Raw genomic sequence first — 24,934 nt, 5'->3', positions numbered from 1 at the left:
TATTTTTCTTCCACTTTACTTATAAAATAATAAAATATATATATAGGTTCATTAACATCTTAAACTCCATGTCATCTAAATTCATCATAAGCAATGAGATGGAGGAGTATTATTTTGCACTTTGTCTCCTAATGACATCATTTTCGTTTGTGGTAAACTTGCGAAGGGCAATAGTCATAATGATCTTCCTAATCAACTATTTCGACCATTTCCGAACACCTCATATCTCTTCCGGGCGTCCATGATTTGATCTTTTTGTATGATTTTTCTTGCATTACTCTTTCCAATGGTTTTGAATATAAAAATCCTTTGTTGATGAACCCATGAACTGTCCTAAGTAAATCCATAAACTCTATTGGATTATTCCAACTGTCTAAGCATATGATCATAAATGTCTTAATAAGACAATTCAATCAATCTTTTGTATTAAAAGAGCCGTTCAAGAATCAAGCAGTCCCTTTCCTTCTTACATATAAATAAATTTAAATTATCATAGTATATCTTTTCTGAGATCGAAGGAAAACGACCTCTCAATGAAATATTTATTATTAGATTCTTTTATGTTTAGAAAACGAGATAATCTACTAATATTTTTTTGGAATATCTAAAATTCTCTGTCTAAAATAAATTTAAATTCAATAATAAATAAAATAAATAAATTGGAAATTAGAAATGAAACTCTTTCTTGGAACATTTCCATCTTTTTAACATTTAACATTCAACAATTTAGAGATTTGTATATTTTCCACGAACATACAAATTTCTAAGCAGACTAAGACCTCGTTTATTCGCACTTAATGAAGATCTGAATCTGAATGGTTCAGGCCATTAAGTGCATTTTGAATGCACTTAATTGAGGTTTGAATCTAAATGGTTCAGACTTAGGCCATTAAGTGCATTTGTTTTCATTAAGATTTAAGCACTTAAATGATTCTGAATGGGTCTTAACCATTAAGATCTAGAACTAAGTCTTTGTACCATTAAGAGGTATTCTTGTATGGACAATATTCATTACCAGTTTATTTATAATCACCCGTCACCACCATCACTATTATCAACCACCATTACTATCGTCAACCACCACCAATCGCTGTCGCTATCAACCACTTCTATAAGCCATTGCCATGCATACCACCTCAACAACAACAACAACAAACCTAGTGTATTCCCACACAGTGGGGTCTGGGGAGGGTAAAATGTACGCAGTCCTTACCACCACCTCCGAAGAGGTAGAAAGGCTGCTTCCGATAGATCCCCGGCTCAAGACAAAGAATGATAAACAAATTCATAATAAAGCATGAAACAAGATGGAATAACAAAAATAAGACATCCATACAGTAATACCCTATACTAAAGAACCAAAGGCACCCCCACCCCAAAGCTTTCCTAACTACTAACTACGACCCCCCCCCCCCCCCTCCCCCAACCCACAGGCACTAGCCTTCTATCCTAATTCGCGTCCTCCAAACGTTCTTATCTAGGGTCATGTCCTCAGTAAGCTGTAACTGCTCCATGTCACGTCTAATCACCTCTCTCCAATATTTATTCGGCCTACCCCTACCCAACCTGAAATCATCCAAAGCAAGCCTCTCACACTTACGAACTGCGCATCCGTGCCTCTCCTCATCACATGCCCGAACCATCTCAACCGAACTTCCCGTATCTTGTACTCCACTGAAGCCACTCCAACTTTCTCCCGAATAGTCTCATTTCTAACCCTATCACTCCTAGTAAGCCCACACATCCAACGCAACATCCGCATTTCTGCCACCTATATTATTATAATTAAATTCATTGACACTACTATTAGAATTAGAGTAGGAACAAGAATAATAAATAGAATCCTACTTAGAAAAGGATTGCAAGTAGTGTCCCAGTTGGAAAAGGATTAGTGTAGTGTCTATAAATAGGGTCTCAGTGTAATAGTGTAAATGTAACAGTTCGATAATATTCTTCTCTTATATTTCTCACATGGTATTAGGGCAATTTGTTTCACTACGAATCATGCCACACTCTTGAATTTCTAAACTAAACTTTCCAAACCAGGCTCGAGGAGGTTGTTTTAGACCATAAAGTGATCGGCACAATTGACACAACAGACCAAACTCCCCAGAGCAACAAAACCAGGTGGTTGCTTCATGTTGCTTCATATAAACTTTCTCCTTTCTCCTGAAGGTCACCATTGGAAAACATTCTTAATATTCAGCTGATAAAGAGGTCTGTGTCGAACATCAACCATGGATAAAAAAAGACGAACAAATATTATTTTAGCCATGGGAGAGTCGAGAGAAAGTATCACTATAATTAAACCCAAATATCTAAGTATGCCCTTTGGCAACAAAGGCGAGCCTTAAGTTGATCAATTTGGCCGTTCGGACCAACTTTCACTGCATAAACCCAACCACAATCAATAGTTCATTTACCTGAAGGGAGAGGAACAAACTCCCACGTACCACTTGCATATAAAACAGACATCTCGGTAATCATAGCTTGTTGCCATCTTGATGAGAAAGTGCTTCTTTTGTGCCCTTATTTTATCCTTTCTATTTTTTCCCACATTTTTCTTTTTCTCTTTTTTTCTAGTTTATCTTCTTTTCTATATTTCTTTCTTTTGTCTGATTATTTAAAAGTTATTTTTTGAACGAAAATCGATAAAATTAAAATTGATCTACACCATCCTCATATAAAATTTAAAATATTTTTGTTATTCGATTGAAAAGAGAATATATCTAATTTTGGATATCTACCCTTTGCCACATTTTATTTTAAATACATGTTAATCTTTTAAACTCAAAAACGCAGGTTATTCTCTTAAAGAAAATGTGTCCTCATAATTTAGTTAAAATATTTACTATAGAATATATAAAATTACACGTTACTACTATGTGCTTCTATTGCTATTAGTACTATTTACTGTTATTATCATATTGTTGTTGTTCTTATTACTATTACTATTATTAATAATATACTTTTATCTTTCATTTAATATTTAAATAACTTATACTGAGACATTTTTTTAATATTTAAATTTTAGAAGAAATAAGTTTATGAAAGAGTAAAAGTTTATTTAGAACTCTTCAAAAATACGTTTCTATTTGTAAGCTGATGTTTTTCTTAAAAATAAAGGATAATGTATTTTAATATTCAAATAATTCAAAACTTTTATTACAATATTATTAACTTTGTCCTAAAAAATGCCATGTGGTTTCTCAATAGCTTGCCACTTAGCTATTTGTGGTGCTTCGTCCTCTGCTTTATAATATATATAGATATAGATAAAAACAAATGTAGTCTAAAAAGACTCCTACCAAACACCGTACCTAGTGTAAGCTATGTTGCTCTGTCTCTTCAAAAATATCGTTGGGTGCGTTTCGGATTCACTAAGTGGTGTATTTTTGAAAAATCTGACACGAGTGCGGCATCATTTTCAAGAGTCCTAACAACATAGAGTGTAAACGTGTTGACATGACCAAGCCTTAATTCCAGCTCGTTGATAATACCTAAAATATATCTTTTACTTCCATTGTGTTCTACTCCCTTTGTTTCATTTTATGTCTTAGTTTGCATGAGAATGGAAATTAAGAATGTGAAGAAAACTTTTGATTTTGCGATATTAAACATGTTAGGTCATTTCTCTTTGGGTGTATCGTTAAGGGTAAAATGACAATCTTGGAATTAAAGACTAACCAAACATAGAAAGGGGCATTCTTTTTGAAACAAATTAAGAAAGGAAGTAAGACACATAAATTGAAATGAGGATTATTTGTTTTCTAAGTCTGCAAGGATTCCAAGATATTAGGTTCTTAAAGCAACTTCCTTCCATGAAAAGCTTAATATCTAGCCCCTTTAAACATCTTCCGTTATCATATTCTCTAGCCTATCTACTAGTGCATTTTGAGTATACACGGGACTTGACCAAATAATTTTGAGTGAGTTTCTTTCATTTAATCCTCTATATGTGCTACTGTACCTTTTGTCAAATGTAGTTTCTCTTCTTGTCCAATAATTTTCGAGCGCATATCCATCTTAACGTTCATGTGTATACCTAACCTTTGGCCACCCCTTAGTGGCACTAATAAGCACACTGTTAAGTATCCCACATTGGAAAAGGAATGAGTAATTGGTCTCCTTATATGGACTTGGACAATCCTTCTCTCATGAGCTAGCTTTTGAGGTTGAGTTAGGCCTAAGATCCATTCTTTACATGGTATCAGAGACAGATAATCCCAAAATCTTTGTTCATCAATGTTGGCCCCCTATATTATATTATCTACGCTCCAGTTAACAAGGCCTGGGCGTGCGGGGAGTGTTAAGTATCCCACATTGGTAAAGGGTTGGGTAATTAGTCTCCTTATACAGACTTGAGCAATCCTCCCCTCATGAGCTAGCTTTTAAGGTTGAGTTAGGCCCAAGATCCATTCTTTATACACACAAGACACAACACGACAACACTCATCTCGTGGATTTATTGGAACTTGGAGGCCCAACATTCACTCACAAATAACATTGTTGGTCTTATAATTGTTCAACAGCACTGCTACATTGACCATCCTGTTGTAATTCTATATGCTACTTTTTGTCTAATATACCATTCTCCTGAAACATTAAGACTATATTTGAATTGTCTGCAAATTAGGCACCACGATTCTATGTAATCTCACCTCACTCTTCTTATGCTGGTTTATTTGTTGGGTAAATATTCCGTGTTGCTTTTATTTATCCTAAAATTCTTACTCTCTTTTCTTTTCGTAGCTCAAGCTTTTAGTGACACTCTAGCTAATCTCATTTGTGGGACCTTATCATGTATAGCATTGATTAGCTCATCTATAACTTATATAATCTAATGCAGATCCCTGGCTTAAAGTGTATTTTCACAGTTACGAGAAAGTTCTTTGAGTCTCCGACCACTATTTTTGCGCTTAGGATGTGTATTCTGTATTTATTGTGTATTCCTTTCTTCTCAATCATCCATCAAAGGACTTCTCTTTGCAATGCATTATACACCTTCTCTAGGTCAATAAGTATCATATGTAGATCCTTTTTCCTCTCCCTATAAGTTTCTCAAATTCTAAAGGTAAAAACATGTAGCCTATGCTGTAGATCTACCATTCTTAAACCGTACTGATTCTCTATATCTGTGTAGTATTCCTCAATGTTTGTTCTAACTCCCTTTTCCGAAGTTTCATCATTATCGCTCATAACTCTAATGCCATGCCCATGGCATGATCTTAAATATCTCCTTTATTTATGTATGTAATCAATACACTCTTTTCCAATCATTTGATAATTGATATCTTTTTACTCCTTAATATAATTTTAAATAGCTTGGTAAGCTATGCCACTCCAACCTTTAAGGCATTTCCAAACTTTTAGAAAAACATTAGGGGTCATTTGGTACACAACTTGGATAGGGATATCCCACGAGACTATTTTATACCACCCTCTTTATGGGATAGTAATCTCACCATTTTAGTACAAATGGTGGGATAAAATATTCTCGGGATTAGTTAATGCCTCATAACAAATGAGATAAAGTTAATCCCAAACTGGGTTATTTTCCTAATCTGGTGTATGAAAATACCTCTTATAATTCTCATGAGCCTTGACTTCTATAGTTTTATAATTTTACCGGTGCAACTAAAGTTTCTGTCTTGCGTGGATGTATGGTGATTGTCAAGTTAATTTTCTTTGAAGAAAAATTGTGAAATCGATGTTCAAATTGAGACTATTGGCAATAATCCTTCCCACTTTTCTCTTTACTACTAATATAAGCTAATACTACTCTGTTTTTTCTTTTTCATTGTTGGTTTTTAGAAATATAATCCATCTATTTCTAAAAAGATTGTCTTAGTTCTTTTTTGGTCTATTACAAAAAGATGCCAATTTCCTTAAAATGAAAGTTCCACCTCCTTTCATCACACAAAAGTTATCTGCAACCTACTTTTACTCTTTTCAATACTTCCAAAACTAATTTTTTTCCACACACATGGTGTTCATCAACTTAGAGAAGGCCTATGACAAAGTCCCGATGGAGGTTCTTTGGAAATTCTTGGAGGTGAGAGGGGTCCCGATGGCGTACATCAGAGTGATTAAGGACATGTACGAGGGAGGGAAGACTCGGGTGAGGACGGCGGGAGGGGACTGATCTTTTCCCAGTAGAGACAGGGTTGCACCAGGGATCGACTCTTAGCCCGTTTTTGTTTGCGCTGGTGATGAACGTGTTGACACGGAGTATTCAAGATGAGGTGCCTTGGTGTATGTTATTTGCAGATGATATAGTGCTAATTGATGAGATGCGCGAGGGGAGGGGGGGAGAGAGGGGGGTGTGAATGAAAAATTGGAGGTTTGGAGGCAAACCTTCGAATCTAAGGGGTTTAGGTTGAGTAAGTCCAAGACGGAGTATTTGGAATGCAAGTTTAGTGACTCGAAGCAAGAGGACGGAGTGGTGGTGAGGTTGGATTCCCAGGATGTTTGTAAGAGGGATTGTTTTAAGTATCTTGGGTCTATGATTCAAGGGAATGGTAAGATTGATGAGGATGTCTCTAAACGTATTGGAGCAGGTTGGATGAAGTGGAGGCTTGCCTCGGGAGTGCTGTGTGATAAGAAGGTGCCCTTAAAGCTTAAAGGCAAGTTCTACAGAGTGGCAGTTCGTCCGGCCATGCTGTGTGGCGCGGAGTGTTGACCAGTCAAGAACTTTCACATTCAAAAATTGAAGGTAGCGGAAATGAGATTGTTACGTTGGATGTGTGGACTTACTAAAGGAAATTAAGTTAGGAATGAGATTATCCGAGAGAAGGTAGGAGTGGCTTCGATGGAGGACAAGATACGGGAAGGAAGACTGCGATGGTTTGGGCATATGATGAGGAGGGGCATGGATGCCCCAGTTCGTAGGTACGAGAGACTAGCTTTGGATGGTTTCAGGAGGAGTAGAGGTAGGCCGAAGAAATACTGGAGAAAAGTGATTAGGCACGATATTGGGCTGTTACAGCTTTCTGAGGACATGGCTCTAAATAGGAAGGTGTGGAAGTCGCGGATTAGGGTAGAAGGTTAATGTGTGTGTGGGTTGTAGCTAGTAGTTAGGGAGCTCTGGTGTAGCCGGTTTAGTAAGCCTACGACTGTGCCAACTGGTAGGAGCCGTTAGTGTATGCTATTACGAGGGGGTGACCTTTTTTTATTTCTTATTTACTGTTTTTTTTACTTTCGTATTGCTCTTATTTTCATGGCTCTCTTAGCTCTGTTTGTATTATTTCTCATTTCTTATTTCGGTTATGCCATCCATTCTACTTCAGATATTACTATGACCTTGTTAACTATTCTTTATCTTGAGCCGGGGGTCTATCGGAAACAACCTCTCTACTTTTTCGGAAGTAGCGGTATGGACTGCGTACATTTTACCCTTCCCAGACCCCACTTGGTGGGAATTCACTGGGTTTGTTGTTGTTGTTGTACTCTTTTCAATACTTATTCCCTAATATATTTCAAAAACATTCAAGAGTTAATAGATAGCCTCACATCTTCTCCTAACAAATGCTAAACTAGCATTTCAGCTCTTTTCTTGTTCTCCGTGCTAGATAGCCTCACATAATTTCAAGTGTATTGTTAATTATCACTCAATTAATCTATTTATAGTTAATGCATAATTTCAAGTGTATTGCTCACTATCACACAATTAATCCATTTATAGTTGAATTCGTCTAGCTTACAGTCAGTCAGGTCCAACACAATGTAGTCAATTGGAATAACGTAGAAACTCTTAAGTGCCTGCTTGGACATTAAACACAAACACAGTTGAAATGTGCACTTTACTGCACATAAGGGCATACTAACATTAAGCTAGGTTGCTCGGACTCGGTATGGGTATCTGATTTGTGTGCTGAACTGCTGATCTAAAGATTGGATTCTTCAATCGCATAGGTTTTAGGATTCTGGGGGTATGGATCTGAGTGCATGTAAGAGTGCTGGGATACGACCAGTACATGTTTTATGACAGAAGTATACATCACAGTTAATTAAAATATTGAACTAAGCCTAATAAATTTTATTCTTTTTTATAAACACCTAATATATATGTTATTCATAAGATATATCATGCAATAACGAAACATTCTCATACTTTATATAGCTATATATTCATATGAGATAATCCAAAAAATTTGTCTAAATACTTGCTCAATTTATACTTCTCGGTTATAGATGTTGTCAAAGCACCCAAGGTAAGTTGACCAAATCTGGTGTGGACCCCACGTCGTATCGACACTGGTGCGGCAAGGATTTGTAAGAGTCCGTGTAACTTAGAAAATAAGTACTATTGTAATGCAACAAACATAGCAATATATACCAACAACAATTATATTAGGGATGGCAATGGGGCGATGCGGGTTTTAGGCTATGCAGGGCGGTGCGGGTTTTAGACTATGTGGGTGCGGGGCGGGTTGGAGGATTTTTTTTTAAATGATGCGGGGCAGGGCGGGGGTTGCGGGATATGCAGGTTTAAACCAAAAAAAGCTAAAATTTAATGTTATTCTCATGAATCTACCTAAAATTATATGTATTCTTTACTTAAAATTTTATTATACTTAAAACGACATGTATAAAACTACAAATAAACAATTTCATAACTTTTCTTATGAAACCGGTAAAACAATTTTATAACTCAAAATATCAAACAAAAGTTTAAAGATTTTTCCTTATTAAATCACTTTGTCATGCATAGCTTATTTAATTTATCTATAGCAAGGACTTATAGCAAGGACTTAAATAATCAGATAAACTGATTGATCTCTTGTTAATTTCTTGATTCATCTTATAAATGAAAATCTGATTTTTGATCATTGCTTGTACACCTGATACTTATCTGACAATTTCTTAATGAAAAGTGAAGAAATTGGTTGTTACTGCTTCTTAATTGCGAATTTGAAAATATTATGGTTTCCAATGGAGTTACAAATTTTTTAAAACAAAAAAAAAATAAAAATGTGAGGCGGTGCGGGTATGAGTGTGGAGCGGGTTTATGCGGGTTTAAAGGTGATGCGGGGCAGTGCGGTGCGGTTTTTAAATTCGCAGGTTTAGAAAAAACCTATGTTGCTCGGACTCTTCAAAACAGTCAATGGGTGCGTGTCGGATTTGCCAAAACTAGTGTAATTTTGGAGAATCCGACACGGGTGTGGCATCGAAAGTGAAGAGTCCACACAACTTAGGAAAAAACCCGCACCACACCGCCCCATTGCCATCCCTAAATTATATAGACCAAAAAAATGAAAAAAGAAAAACTACAAGTGAACATATGAAGTAAAAGTCATCTCAATCAAATTTAACCAATTTAAATTTCTGATTCAAATGTAGAAATGGCGTTTTAAGTTCAGATTAGTGCCTAATTTTCTTTTCCCCTCTCAAGACAAAGTCCATGGGCATTGAGTCCCACGCCTATGTGGGTGCTTATACTAAAGTGCTGCCTAAGCAAACAAAGCTCCCGACCTCTGTTAAGTATTTTCATGACTTAAGCATGCCTCGAGCATTTTGGCAACACTGTTTCAATGTAAATGAGTAAGTACATCTCAGGTACCTTAACGTGCCTGCCTTTGTAAAGCTGTTGCATATCACATTGAACATTTGTTACTTTTATGCATACAAATTGTAAGAATAGGTTCTTTTGCAAATGCAGAAAGGATTCCTTAGATATTTTTTCTATTTGCTTTGTCCAAAATGCAGTTCACGGGGAATCATTGCTTGGAGTTATCAGGGTCTGTTACAATATTGCTCTTAACAGGTATTGGTGTAATGTTTGAAGATGATTACCTTTTAATATCAAATGAACTGATAGCAACTTGTTTGGATATTTAGCAAAAGTCCAATAAACCAAGCAACATCAAAGGCCATGTTAACTCAAATGCTTAGTATTGTATTCAGACGGATGGAGAATGATCTGGTATGTGAATGAATAGTGAATGAACCAACTTTTTTCTTCTTCTTTGAGACACTAGAGGGGGAATCAGTGGATTCTACTATATATATATATCCTTAAGAGCTTCTTGCAATTCAGGGTTCTCGTTCATGTGAACCTGTTGTACACCAAGAAGCTACTGATACTAATGGGCCAAGCATAAAGGTTGAGGAAGTTTCAGATAATGATCCGGAAGATAAAGAAATGACAGAAGGGGGAGATGCACCTAATGTTATTCAGGCTAAAGATAAATCTGTTGCATCAGTCGAGGAACTTCAGAGTTTTGTTGGTGGTGCTGATATCAAGGTGTACATAACTGAAATGTTATTATTACTAACATGATTACAGTATTGTCGTGCAATCTTATGATATGTACCTATTATGCTTTCCTTGGAATATACAGGGTTTAGAAGCTGCTCTTGAGAAGGCTGTGCATCTTGAAGATGGTGAAAAGGTCACAAGGTAATGAATTCACGGTTGAGGAAATGATTCTTGTTAAGCAAACTTGTTTTATTGTGATGTTTAACTACATTTTTCAAATTGCGTGACAATTTGTAACTTTAACCAGCGGAATTGAGCTTGAAAGGATGAGTCCTGGAGAACATGATGCCTTACTTCTTTTCCGAACCCTTTGCAAGGTTTGATTGACTATTCATTGATGTTAAGTTTAGGAAATGTGTGAACTTTGTATTAATAGGAGCGGGTTTGCAGATGGGGATAAAGGAAGACAATGATGAAGTTACTGTTAAGACACGTATTTTGTCCCTGGAGCTACTTCAGGTGAGCTTTCTATTACAGGCTGTTTGAGTTGCTGTTTCCTATGGTTTCTTAATGTATTGTTTTATATTGCATTGTATTATATTGTATCGTGTTGTTTAACTAATGTTTGGATAAATTGTACTTTTTATTGTTATTTAATACTCCCTCCATCCCATTTTATGTGGTACCATTTGACCTGGAACAGGATTTAAGAAGAAAAGGAAGACTCTTAAAACTTGTGGTTTATAACAATCCTTAGATATTTGTATGGCTATAAATCATTTTATTAAGGGTGAAAGAGGAATTTTAAAGTTAAATTGTTTCTAGTCAGTTATTAGTAAGGTGACATTCTTTTTGGGATGAACTAAAAAGGAAATGTGCCACATGAAATGGGATGGAACGAACTAAAAAGAAAATAGTGCCACATAAAATGGGATGGAGGGAGTAACATTTTTCTTGTTTGGTTTGACTATATTGTACTATACAATATCTGATAAGTTATTGAAATGCCTTTCATCACTTTAGATACTATACCTATGAACAATTCAAAACAAAAAAAAAAAAGGAATAGATAATCACTAACAAGAAAGTGGAAAGAAGGAGAAGCAATGTAATTAATACAAAATATGGTAAAGGATAGAGTTATAAGAAAAAGCAATGTAAAGGGTATAATGAGATTATTATGCAATAGTGAACACAAAATGTGAAAGAGAATTAATGTAGCAATCTAACCACACCAAATTAGTTATTACATAAAATGAGTCTTTTCATTCTTAAATAACAACGGGTTTAACCATACAGTACAATATGAACACACAATCCAAGCAAACATGTAGTGTTTCAAGCTTAAGGGCCTATTCAAACAATATTTTGTTGAAGTTGAAAAAAATGAATATTTAAATAAAGTTGCATTATATTTGGGCGTAAAATTTACTTAAGAAAAAGAAGTTAAACTCTTGTCAGTGAAAAGAAGTATATACCGGCATCTCTCCTGGTTTTGCTGGCATAGGGTTTTCTTGGAATGTTGCATACTAAGAGATGCTGCATCATCCTTGAGGTTTGCCCCACCACATCCTCAATGATGTAGGATTTGCCTAGGTCCAATTAAAACTCTGAAGTTTGCTCCCCCATTCAATTTCCCAAGATTGCGTATCAAGCGACCTTGATACCAATACCGTATGCGATAGCCCAACTCACTAATGATATAGTTTGCTTTTGGACTAGGGTTGCACAGTTTTAAAAACGTCATTGAGTAAAAGTTCTTCCTATACACAACATCTTTCCCGTGTTTTTCCGATGTGGTCTCTGCCTTGGGTGTTATAGAGGCGTATACTCAGGTTGAATCACCAACATTGCTTCTCCTTCTCCATCTTTAACTTTTAACCTTTCCCCCATATTTATTGGTAGTCATTTCTATGCTCACTTCAGTCTTGATAGTGAGCTATGATTATTTTTGATCACATTTCACATTGAGCTTACTAGTTTTAAGTTAACGTGATATTTTGTTTAGAAGAATTAAGAAATTGGAGTTCGCAAACTCAGTTTTTCAGAACAAATGTGTAACGCCCCGTACTTTTACCTAGCTTAAATTTGTCCCAAAATTGTCAAAGACTTGCTTTAAAGATGAATACACTTTTATACATGTGGAATTTTCAAAATTTTCACTTTGTGAGAAATTGAATAAGCTTTCCATCAATACCAAATTCGCCCAAATCCGACACCCGGGCGAAGAGTTAGAGCCATTTTAGTAAGTCATTGTACCACCTGGTACTCTAGCGCGTCGCGGAGGTAGTCCAAATGGCATTTGTCATTTTCCAGTGAGATAACGTGATACCACCGCGTCGCGCCCCCAGCCTTTTTCCCAATTGTCACTTTCCAGTGTGACTCCGCGATCATGGCGCGTCGCGCCAAAGGGAAAAATTTGCATCCAGTGAGGCACCGTGATGGCGCCGCATCGCGCCATTAGCCCAGTTCCCAATCGTCAGTTTCCAGTGACATGGCGCGATAGCGTCGCGTCGCGCCAGGTGCCCAAATCGGGTTTTCAGTGACAAAAATTAAAAACTTTCTAGGGGCAATAGGGTTTTTTTCCATGACCCAGATCAGCCTATAAACACGAAATTATGCCCTAAATACCCCATTATATCATTTTTCCTCACTTTCTCTCAAGGACAAAATCATTCTCTCTAAGAGGCAGAAGCCCTAGTTTAAGAAATCAAGGTCAAACCCAAGAAATCCTTCGAGAACTTCAAGAATCTCACAAATTAAGGTATGTTAGATGCAAGAATCCCTTTTTAAACTTACAAGATCTCATATTTATGATTTCCATGTTTGATTTAGATTGAATTCATGTTCATGATATTAGTTGGGTTCCAATCCATGATTTAAATACAAGTTTCATGAAATTAAATATGTGTGGTGAATATATAATTATCTTGATAAACCCTTGAACGTATAAAATGATTAATGCATCTATGATGTTAATTTGGTTTGTAATCCATGATTATAATAAGATTCATGAAAAATAGAATAGTATTTAGGGGGAATTATATGAATTACATGCTAGACTCTTGAATTTGCAATTAAGTATTGTATTCATGTTGTTTATGTGATGATCATTATCATGTGAAATACTCATGCTCCCCAATTATTTGCTAAAATGCCTATGTGAAGCAGATAGAGGAATCATAAGATGTTATTATGAGATCTTAATCATGTACAAGCTTATGCCCTACAAGTGTTTGATAAATTGCTTATGTGAATTGACTAGTGAAGGCATGAAATGTTATTATGTGATCCCATTCATGTACAAGTTAATGTATTACAAGTGAATGATGAAATGTCTCTATGAATGAATTATGATTAAGTGAACATTATTGTGTTAATCAAGGTTACGTTTTGCTTTATTTCTCATGCTATCGAGTCCCGGAGGTATTTAATACCCCTACAATTTAGTTGTTTACCTGGAGCCAGTGTCAGTTACAGACTAGTATCAGTCTTATTACGACCAGTAGTACTCTCAGTTAGTTACATTACTCAGTAGAACTCAGTCAGTTACAGAACTCAGGAAAACTCAGTAAACTTAGTCTCAGTACAGTCTCGTTTAGTATACTCAGTTCAGTGTCTTTTAGTTGGGAGTAGGATTTAGCACCGAGCGAGTGTAGGGATGACGACTTCCCCGTCAGATAGGCAGAGTCGTTAGTAGAACTGCGTAGCCAGTGCAGGATGAGGAGTCACCCATCAGACTAGGCTTGACTACCTCCCATGTGTCACCGGTCAGATTAGGCTTAGCTCCGCCCAAGTGTCACCCGTCAGTTAGGCTTGACATCCTTGTTTTCTAGTTTTAGTACCCGTCACACGGTATTAGCACCCTTCCAACTGGGGTTACAGGTTGGACCCCTATCAGTTCAGATTTGGGGCATGTCGGTTGGATGATTACCTCCCACAGTTTTAGTTTCAGTCATCAGTACGGAACTCAGTTCAGTTCAACAGAATCAGGACTGTCAGGCACAATCAATTCAGAACCAGTAATTCAGTTATCAGTAACTTAGATATCAGTTACTCAGTTATTAGAAGTCAGTTCTTAGCTTCAAAAAAGCTCGGTTACAGCATTATATAAACGCACAGTATTGCTTATTCAGTATTTGCTGTAGTTCAGATTATCCATGTACTCTCATGTTCAGTTATTCTATATCATTTAGTTAGTTATTGTTCATGCATATGAACCCTTGCATTCAGCCTTACCTCATCTAGCATATCAGTACATTCCCACGTACTGACGCGTACTTTCCTGTGCTTTGATGTTTCATATCATAGGTTTGGACGCTCAGGTTCCCGACCACGCATAGTAGATTTAGATTCAGCCAGCAACAGTAGATTTAGCAGTGAGTCCTCATTATTCGAGGATATTCTATTATTTCATATTTTCAGTAGATGTAGTAGTTCAGTAGATGGATTTAGTTGGAGGATTGTCCCATCAACTTCACTTTCAGAAAGATTCAGTTAGTGGCTTTTCAAACTAGATTTTCAGACAGTATTCAGTTTTACAGATGTTATATTTTATCAGTATTTCAGATGTTTTGAACCTTATGGCATTTCAGCCCATTTTCCACATTAATTTCAGTATTATTCAGTGCTCACAACAGGTATCATTCATGGGTTAGCTTGTGGTCTCGGGGTTGTAAGCACCGTGTGACGACTAGGGGGTAGTCCCGGGTCGTTACAAAACGCTACCTGAAAAACTTGTAGAAACAACACTTGCAGTTTGAAACTCACTAGAGATAGACCAGAGATAATGTTACGATCCAAGACTATCCCCTAGTCGTAACATAGTGCTTAGAATTACAAGTGACCCCAAGCTAACCCATGGCCTATCCAGATACTAAGAATATAGGTAATACTTGATAAAAACTACTAAGACGAGTTTCTGGGACAAGCCCCCAACTAACTCTTACTGTCTAAAAATTGGGAACGACAAAGACAACGAAATGAAATGCTGACGCTGGTCCTCCCGTGATGAGGACTCACCAAAACTGCTGCTGTTGATACGGTAAAAGATCGTACTAGACACGATTCGGATGTTGAGCTTCAGGACCTATATTATAAGACAATATAGCACAAAGAAAGTATGCGATCAGTACTTTGAATGTACGGAGTATACGAGATAGGAAAATAACTAATATGAGCTGGACATGGTACATGTAACATGATAACTAGTGTAAGACCAAGTAATGAACATATGTTGTAAAATGAATTGGATAACCGAATACAAGCTTATGTAAGAATCTGTATATGAACTGTAAACTGTGGACTGTGAGAGTTATTAATAATCGACATACCCCAATTTGAGCTAATCGGGGTCCAACCTGTAACTCCAGCAGGAAGGATGTTCAGTACCTTGCCAAGGGTATGATCAGTGACTGACGTGGATCCACTTAACTGATGTGCAAAAAGGACTGAGGTGTTAAGCTTGGTCTGATGGGTGACGTTTTAGAACCAACTTAGGGACTTCTACTAAAGGTCTCAACCTAATTGGCGGATGAGTCTTCTTCCCTGCATCCGCTCGATGCTAAGTACTACTCCCAACTAAAAGACACTGATAACTGAAATGCTCAATGCTAATAATAATCTGAAGAATGAAAAAAATGTACTATCTGAAGCATATAAAACATAAAAATCGGGGAATATAGTATCCAAAAGCATTTGCATGAAATCCTAGTTCATTGGGTGTTCATAACCTCCCATCTCTTAAGAATGCAACTATTGTGTCAATTTCGTAAACTGAACGAATATACAGAATTCAATGACTCAGGTCCAACAATCATGGATTTTAAGATGTAACTAGGATTTGGGATCGTGGTTAAGTAATAACACTGAAATTCATGTTAATACAGGGATTATAGCTCAATGACGCCAAAATCAATGAATCTATATCCATAAACCTTAAATTTTGCAAGAGAACTAAACTGGAGAGTTGGGTTGACTTTGGGGCTCAATGGGTGAAAGGGGACCCATTGATGAAATCCCACATACTTGGAGATGCTAACCCTGAAGAATTCTTTTGCCAGCTCTCCCTTGAAAAAAAGGAATCGCCTCTTTTCTCTTTTGAAATTAAGTATCGGATGGTATTCTAAGTAATGAGAGCTTAGGGTCATATTTACCCCAATATGACCTTTGGGATTCCCAAAAGACGTAGTTTTGATGTTAAAAGAATGAGAAAAGATGTCCCTTAAAATTTCTTAACTGAAAATTGTTGGGAGGGATGTACGAGACCTCCCCACGATCTTGGGACTAACCTATGATCGTGGGTGTGGTTGGGAGCTGGATGAGAGCTCTTTACGATCGTGGGATCTACATACGGTCGTACCCCCGGTTCGTAGGTTTGCTGGTTTCATCAAGAGCATTTGTGGGACTCACGATCGTGCCTGGGGATCGTGGTTTCGAAGCACGATCGTGGTATGAGGTTTGACTTTGTCAACATTCAGATGTTGGGGTTGTCTCGATCAGACGATACGGTCGTACAATGTAACCACAATCGTGGTTTGGCTCGTGGTATCTCACTGCAAAGCAGTTCTTTGCTAAAAAGGTCCAAACTTCTTACTCCAAAGTCGGATTAAAGCGTAATTGGATGCATTGGAAAGTAATTCAAATTTCTATCATTTGGTGGGTCTGGAACTCAAAAATGCATCTGAATCTGGAAGTTATGCTCGTTTGAGGCTGATCATTTCTTTGGGAATCGATCGTAAGGGAGGTTTTGGCTTGGTTAAGGGCTAAAGTGTTCTTGTGGCCTTGATACATGCCAAATCCCTTCTCATGAGGTTAAAACTTGCTGATTTAGCCTACGTGTACTTGAAGCATTGTTCTAACCTAGGCTTGGATTTTCCGGGGCGTTACAGATAACTAGTCAACTTACTGTAGTTATGCCACTATTAACACTAAATCTTTAAGAAAGTATATTCTATTTTAACACAATCGGTTGTTGGAAGGCTGATTTTGGTTCAACTTCTCTTTTTTGTTTTCTATTTTCTAGCTAATGTGAAACCAAAGCCAGACTGATAGATGAGTTTTTCATTCTCCATAACCAATTCATGTCTAGTAAATCAAAGTTCTCTAAAAGAAAATCAAAGAAAGTTGAAGCTGTCTGGTTCTGAAGTGGAACCATAGTAGCAAGGAGGTGAACTTCAAACTGAACAAGTGGCAAGCGAAGGCTTGAAGTTGTAACGTAAGAGGCTTCACGCTATTGCTGGGGTTGATTTCTTGTTTGAAGAATGGGAGTGTTCTTTATATTATAGTAGGTTGTAGTCCAAGAATGGAAAAAGAAAACCTCATGTATTCAGTTCCTTGATCTACGTAGGGAACTTGGAGATGCTGGTTGACTTATCTTAAAAAAATTATTAGTGAATAGAACTAGGAGTTCCTGTAAATTCGCCAAGGCTATTTGGTTTTTGTTTTTTCGAAATTAAGTATCATCGGAAGGGCGGTCGAATTGGGCGACGTTCAAATACTTTTGTGGATATTTTTTTTTGAGCATTTTTCTTGTGTAACAGTTGACATATTCTCTTTCTTTTTGCTTATCTTTTCCCTCATCACCGGGAATCTTTTGAGCGTAAATCTCTCAACGCTCATACTCTTTATCCCTTAACAGGAATCCCTGTTAGCTACTAATTTTTTTTTGCGTCATACTTTTGCTTAGCTTGTTGGTGTAAGATGGCAATTGTAAATGAAGTTGAAGCCATACTTGATTTTATCAGCACCGTGCACTTCATGTAAAACCTTAGCTGTATATTGCACCAGCGTTTTCTTAATGATGGTTTCAATCAATGAAACTTTGCTTAGTTATAACAAAATATTTTTGCATAATCAAACTGCAGGGCCTTTTGGAGGGAATTAGCGATTCATTCACGAAAAACTTTCAGTTTATGGACTCTGTGAAGGCTTATCTTTCATATGTTTTACTAAGAGCATCAGTTTCACAGTCACCTACCATATTTCAGGTTTTTAATTTTGCTTTCTGAAACTATACACTCATGTTATTGATATTCTTTTGAAACTCTTCTGATGTTCAACTCTTTAATAACTGTCCATAATTTGGCAGTATGCTACAGGAATTTTCTCAGTCCTATTATTGCGATTCAGGGAATGTCTCAAGGTACAGTGTTTACACTTTATATTGAGATTATAAGGTATCTATTTCAAAATTTGATTGGTTGCAAATCAAAAATTGATTTTCAGGGTGAAATTGGTATTTTCTTTCCCTTAATTGTCCTACGTCCACTGGATGGCACAGACCTGAATGCAAAAACAAGCGTTCCACGGTATGATTTTTGCTCAAATGAGAATAGTTCTTTTGCACTTGATTTGTTAACTACTTAACATGACCGCACCTTTTACTTTTTCCAAGCGATAGAGTCTCACTGAACTGCATAGATCACTCAGTATTCTCAATCTTCATGTAGTTCACAACCTTGATACATTTGAAGGATGTGTACATTGCATCCTATGGACCATCAGGATCATGTTGTGAAAATTGACCGACAACACTAAACTAAAAGAAAAGGAAAGAAAAAGTTTCGGGGATGTAATAGTTCAACTTACCAATTAATCTGCCATAGCAGTTTGGATAAGCTAAGGTTCTTTTCCAGAAAGTTGCTCGACCTTAGGCGCTGTAGGTGAATCAATTGATATACCTAGTCCTGCCGGTTTCATTGATGGTTTCGAGAGCATATTTCCTTGATGAGTTGATCACACTTAATGTATGAACAGACTATATGTCCAATTACTTAAGTTGTTCCTAGGTCCTTATCTGGAAGAGACTGAATTGCCATAGGCCCCATTTGTTTTGCATTAAGACTAAGACATCTGGATCTGTGTGCTCATCGGAGTAATTAAAATGATGTCTCTAGATATGAACACTCAATGATTATGACTGTTTTTTTGATTCAAATGAATGATTATGACTGTTTATTTTCAAGATTTGAATGTGCATCATTAATTATAAATTAAAAAAAAAAAGGGCAGTCCGGTGCACTAAAGTTACCGCTATGCGCGGTGTCCGGGGAAGGGCCCCACCACAAGGGTGTATCGTACGCAGCCTTACCTTGCATTTCTGCCAGAGGCTGTTTCCAAGGCTTGAACCCGTGACCTCCTGGTCACATGGCAGCAACTTTACTAGTTACTCCAAGGCTCCCCTTCTCATTAATTATAAATATACACGATAAATATACGATTCAAATAATAAAATACTTAATATAAAACGAATACAACTTTAATAAAATAAAATCATTATTCGATTAAAAATTGAAATTTTCTGTCCCTAGTGATGGTGGAGATCGTTTGTGTTTGCAATGCTTGGTGCTAGAGGCTAGTAATGATGGTGGTGATAGTTGTGAGGATAGAGGTGGTTGGTGTTATAGTTACTGGCGTGATGGTGGTGGTTGATGGTGGTGGTGGTGGTGGTTGTGATGGTTAAGTTGGTTGATGTTAGTAGCTGGCGGTGTAGGTGGTTGAAGACTCTGTGGTTGTTAACAGTGGTTGCGGTGTTAGTTTGATTGTGTAGGGTGGTTAGTACTAAGGATTGGTCACAGTGGTGGCAGTGTTTATAATAACAATGATGGAGATGGTAAGTGTGGTAGCGACTAACAACAGTTGTTATGATAGAAGAGGTGGTTGGTAGTGAAAATTATTCACACAAAAATACCTATTAATGATATTAAGACTTTGTTCAAGATCTTAATGATTAAGACATATTCAAACCAATAAATGCTTATATCCAAAATGTAAACAAATGCACTTAATGACTTAAGGCTGAACCAGTCAGATTCAGACCTTCATTATGTGCAAACAAATGACGCCTAGTGTCTCAATGGTTTCTTGGTCATCTCCTGTAATAACTTTCATCCACACAAACAATTTATAGTACGTTGCGTAGAGCATTGATATAAAACAGGATGATCAGACTTTAATTGACTTATCCAAACGGCTGAACTACAGAATTGAAATGTCCAACCTTATCTATTAGAAAGTTTTTCAGATCATAAAGTGAGCATCTACATTGATATACTATACCGTACTCTCCGTAGGCACAAAATTAGATGGTTAGTCCATATTGACCTCTTGCTTAATGTTATTTTGGAGAAAATCATTCTTGACTTCATACCAATATAGATGCCTAATCTAGTAGTTGGCTTCGCATGCTACCTTGTGGATAGTTTGGAGGGAGCAGGACAGGAGCCTTTGACAGAGTGGAGAACTCCTTTTACCTTTGTTAGAATATGAGTAGGAATAAGATTAACATATATAATCCTACTTGGAAAGAGATTGCAATGTAGTGCCCTAATAGGAAAAGGATTGGAATGTACTATCTATAAATAAAGTCTCAATGTAATAATGTAGTTACAACAATTTAATAATATTCTTCTCATACTTCTCACATAGTGTCAAAGCCTCTACGATCTTGGTAGAGAATCAAAGAGCTTCCGCTGTTGGCGGGCGGCTATAACCGATATATACCGCCCATCCAGCCAATGATCATGTTAGCAAAAGTTAGGCCACCACACTTCTTTCTCCTACTTTCTCATATCTAATTTGTGTAGCACCATGCATCTTTCTGGTGCACTTGTGAGGTTCTAATATGTTAATAAGACATATTAGATGAACTTTGCACAATTGAGGAATAACCTCTTATCCCTTGTTTCTTTTTGGTGCACTCGTGAGGTTCCTTTATGTATACATGATTAGGTGTTGTTTGTAGAAAATCATGTTTTTTTATAGGTATTCTATTTTTTGGTATTATTCTTGTATATAGACGTGTCATTATGTTTTATCTTGTTAATATAATCATTACTTCACAAAAAAGAAGAAATATCACATGATTTCGTTTTTAAAAAAAATGAAGAAACTTCACATGATCAAAAATCTTCAAGAGTAAAATATGGAAATGAAATTTTGTGGTGCAGTAGATAGTGGAGAAGATATTTAATGGGTAAAAAGGAATGATAAATAACAAAATCATTAGATTTCCCATGAAGATTAAGAAACAAGGCAGTGTGGAAATGAATCTACAAAAGGCTATCTCTCTCTCTCTTCTTTTCTTGCCTAAGGCATCAAGGCACTAGAAAAAGTTCAACCTCATTCCTTTAGAGATCCATGCTATAAAAATGTAGTTGAATTTCCTAAATATGATGAATTTGAAAGATTGCTAAGTTAACACATTCACTTAACAATTTTCTTTTGAAAAAGAAACTTGAGCCCTGTATGTAGACGCTGTAATATGACTATATAATAACCGCTCCAATTTATAAAAAAACGAATAAAACCTAACCCTAACTCGAAACAATATAGTACAACATATGAACGTGTAAAAGCCAATTTAATATCCTGATAGACCAACTTATATGTACAAATTTAATCAAATCTGTGGATTTCTATTTTTATAATGCAAAACCCAATATCTTTGCTTTTATGATATTTCCCTTTTCTTTTACTTATTAGAATGCAGAATATACACATATCTTGGATATGATATTTGTCACAAACCAGTTTTTTCACACTTATACGGTATTACCTTTTTGTACAAGTTTGTCATTCGGGTGTAATCATGATTATAAAAGTTGAAAATATTATGGTATCATCACCAAAGGATGTGGTGTGGTCTAATGGTCAATGAAATGGAAGCATAACCATGAGGTATCAAGTTTGAATCGCAATGAATGCGGGAAAAAAACACTAGGTGATTTCTTTGCATCTGCCTAACCTTTGGTGACATAGTAACCCGGCACCTATGCTGGTGGGAGATAGCAGGTATCCGGTGGAATAGTCGAGATGAGTACAAGCCGACCTGTGCACCACCATCATAAAAGAAATGATGACACCACACTAGCATTAAATTGTTTAGATCTATTCAAATTAATGTCTTCTTATAGAACCCTGATTAAAAAAATCTTATGTTATTATCAAATGAAGTAGCATAGATGGATTTACCGTGTTCTTGTTTCAATAACTGCATGCATGTAAACTAGTACAAAAGCATTACAATCTTTGTCATCACTGTCTTTGCAGGATGCTAGAGAAAGTTTGCAACAATTCCCAGATGCTTGTTGGCCTTTATGTGAACTATGATTGTGATCTTCAAGCACCTAACTTGTTTGAACGAATGGTCTCTCTCTCTCTCTCTCTCTCTCTCTCTCTAGGAGGTTGGCTTTGCAATATCTTGGTTATTGTATGACTCAAATGTCCTCTCTCTATTTGTTTTCTCTTATAGGTGACCACATTATCCAAAATTGCACAAGGGACGCAAAACTCAGAGCCAAATTCAGTTGCCACATCCCAGATAGCATCAATCAAAGCATCTTCTCTTCAGGCATCTCTTTAGATACTTCTTCTTGAGCTTTTGTTGGAATTTAATATTATACTTCACCCTCACACTTTTCTTTTGTGCGGATCTTGGTCTTTATAGTGTCTTGTAAATGTGCTAAAATCTCTTGTCGAATGGGAGAAGCATTGGAAGGAGTCGGAAAGGCTGAGCAATAGGAGTCAGTCTTCTGAAGAAGAAACTTTAAAGGGAGATCCTGATAAGCTGAGAGACATGGATGATTTACCCAGTAACTTTGAGAAATTGAAGGCCCACAAATCTACTGTTGAAGCAGCTATTTCTGAAGTATGTCTTTTTGGCCCATTCTCATAGAAAATGAGGAAATTATCAGCCTTCAATTCTTCTGTTTTACCAGCTATTTGAATAAAGTATCTGCTTGCTGCTGCCTTTTATATTACTGACATGTTCTTGGGCTGGATTATTAATGTTTGGTTGCTTCGAAATAATGCAGTTCAATCGAAAACCAACAATGGGAATCGAACATCTAGTATCAAATGGGCTGGTTAAGAACTCACCAGCTTCAATTGCTCTATTTCTCAAAAGTACTCCTAGCTTGGACAAGGTAGAGTATCATTTATGCGTTTTTTATTCCTCTTTTGCCTCTCTAATTGACTTGCACAGAAATTCTAACTGTACTGGAGTTTCAGGCTATGGTTGGTGACTACTTGGGTCAGCATGAGGAGTTTCCTGTGGCTGTCATGCATGCTTATGTTGACTCTATGAATTTTTCTGGAATGAAATTTGATTTGGCAATTCGTGAATTTCTTAAAGGGTTCCGGCTTCCTGGGGAAGCTCAGAAGATAGATCGCATTATGGAAAAGTTTGCAGAGCGGTAGGCACTCATTTAAAGTTCCCAATATCATTGAGGTGTCATCCTTCTGAATACCCTTTTTCTTTGACAAGGTAAAAGTATTTTATTTTTAAAAATGGCTGAGCTAACCGTATACAAGGGATATACCAAAAGGTAATGAATTTACAAAGTATCATTCTCTACAAAATCTACCCCTTCTTCTATACAACAGAGAGCTTTATGGGTGCACCAAAAGAAGATAAGTGACCGGAGGATACTCCTTACTTGGGTAAAACTCAACCTTACCCCCTCAAAAGCTCTCATATTTCTCTCTTTCCAAATAACCCACTCAATGCAAGGCGGACCAAGTTCCATGCCCTACGTATTCTCCTCCTTTGCCCGCTTCTCCAACAAAACATCTGATCTTTCACAACTTTTGGCATTGCCCAAGAAGTTCCTAACCATCGAAGCATGTCCCACCATAATCTCATGGTAAAGCCAATATGTATGGGAAGATGATCCACTTCTTCACCCGCTTCCTTACACAAGTAACATCAGCTGACACATACAACCTTCCTTTTTCTAAGATTTTCCACTGTCAGAATCAACCCTCTAGCAGCTAGCCAAGAGAAAAAGCACACCTTCCTCGGCACTTGTGGTATCCATATTGCATCACATGGAAGACAACCTCCTCCATGATAAGAAGTTTCTTACAGAAAGATTTAACAGAGAAGATTCCATTCCCCATAACCCACCACAGAGCATTAGGGTTATCCACCAGATTGACTTGCAGTCGAATGAGAGCCATCAACCTTTGGATCAGACGCCTTACAATTATGGAAATTCATTCTAAATCTCAAACCCAAAAAGTCTCTCCAACCCAAGTCTCCCTAATTTGCTGGACCTTCACTTCTCCTTGGCATGGCATTCTATACAAATTCTGAAATTCATCTTTCAGTAAGTTATCCCACACCACCTATGTCTCCAAAAGTTAACTCTCCTCCCATTTCCAACGTTGAATAGTATATTTATGCTGAAATCATTCCTTGACAAACCGCATCCAAAAGTGTAGTGTCTCTAGCCCCCCCCCCTACACACACACAAAATAAGCTTGTACCTCCATCCTGAATCTCTAAAGTGCCTTATGCACACATTTGCTGAGCAGTGGGATTTGTCCCTGTTTTCAATCTTTGAGATATTGTCCTTTTGTGATAATACATATGAGAAATGAGTAACCAGATAGAAATGCCGAAAATAAATAAAAAGCATAGTAATTGAGAGTATTTAAACATGATTGATCTCTTTGCCACTCACTGCTCTGTGGCTTAAGAACAGTGAAATCTCCTCTGCATCATGTTCAATTCTGGAATAAACTAGTCCATGGATTTATGTATAGTGCAGTAAACAAATGGCATAGTGCCAAATACTATATCAGCCAGTAGTTTTGTCATGCTGTTATTGTGGAGCATTCACTGTATTCAATAATGATGAAATGTTTAGTACTGCATCTCTCTGGGTTTAGGATGTGCACAAAAACAGACAGATAAGATTGGTTATAACCCTCAGACAAATAACCTTT

General features: G+C 36.9%; 1 protein-coding gene across 1 annotated transcript in view; it reads left to right on the top strand.

The window, feature by feature from the left end:
* Positions 1-24,934, top strand: part of LOC107852876 (brefeldin A-inhibited guanine nucleotide-exchange protein 5) — a 95,001-nt gene that overhangs the window by 15,599 nt on the left and 54,468 nt on the right. The window contains exons 6-19 of the mRNA XM_016697922.2: positions 9,709-9,766; positions 9,841-9,925; positions 10,040-10,246; positions 10,344-10,402; positions 10,509-10,578; positions 10,652-10,720; positions 18,067-18,189; positions 18,291-18,344; positions 18,428-18,510; positions 22,253-22,349; positions 22,455-22,553; positions 22,650-22,850; positions 23,017-23,127; positions 23,213-23,397. Of these exons, the coding sequence (XP_016553408.2) occupies positions 9,709-9,766; positions 9,841-9,925; positions 10,040-10,246; positions 10,344-10,402; positions 10,509-10,578; positions 10,652-10,720; positions 18,067-18,189; positions 18,291-18,344; positions 18,428-18,510; positions 22,253-22,349; positions 22,455-22,553; positions 22,650-22,850; positions 23,017-23,127; positions 23,213-23,397 (1,501 nt within the window). The remainder of the gene's footprint in view (positions 1-9,708; positions 9,767-9,840; positions 9,926-10,039; positions 10,247-10,343; positions 10,403-10,508; positions 10,579-10,651; positions 10,721-18,066; positions 18,190-18,290; positions 18,345-18,427; positions 18,511-22,252; positions 22,350-22,454; positions 22,554-22,649; positions 22,851-23,016; positions 23,128-23,212; positions 23,398-24,934) is intronic.

The sequence above is a fragment of the Capsicum annuum genome, chromosome 3 (genome assembly GCF_002878395.1).
Source record: "Capsicum annuum cultivar UCD-10X-F1 chromosome 3, UCD10Xv1.1, whole genome shotgun sequence".
Taxonomy (NCBI): Eukaryota; Viridiplantae; Streptophyta; class Magnoliopsida; order Solanales; family Solanaceae; genus Capsicum; species Capsicum annuum.
The sequence above is the reverse complement of the archived record's forward strand: the minus strand, read 5'-3'. Positions and strand labels throughout refer to the sequence as shown.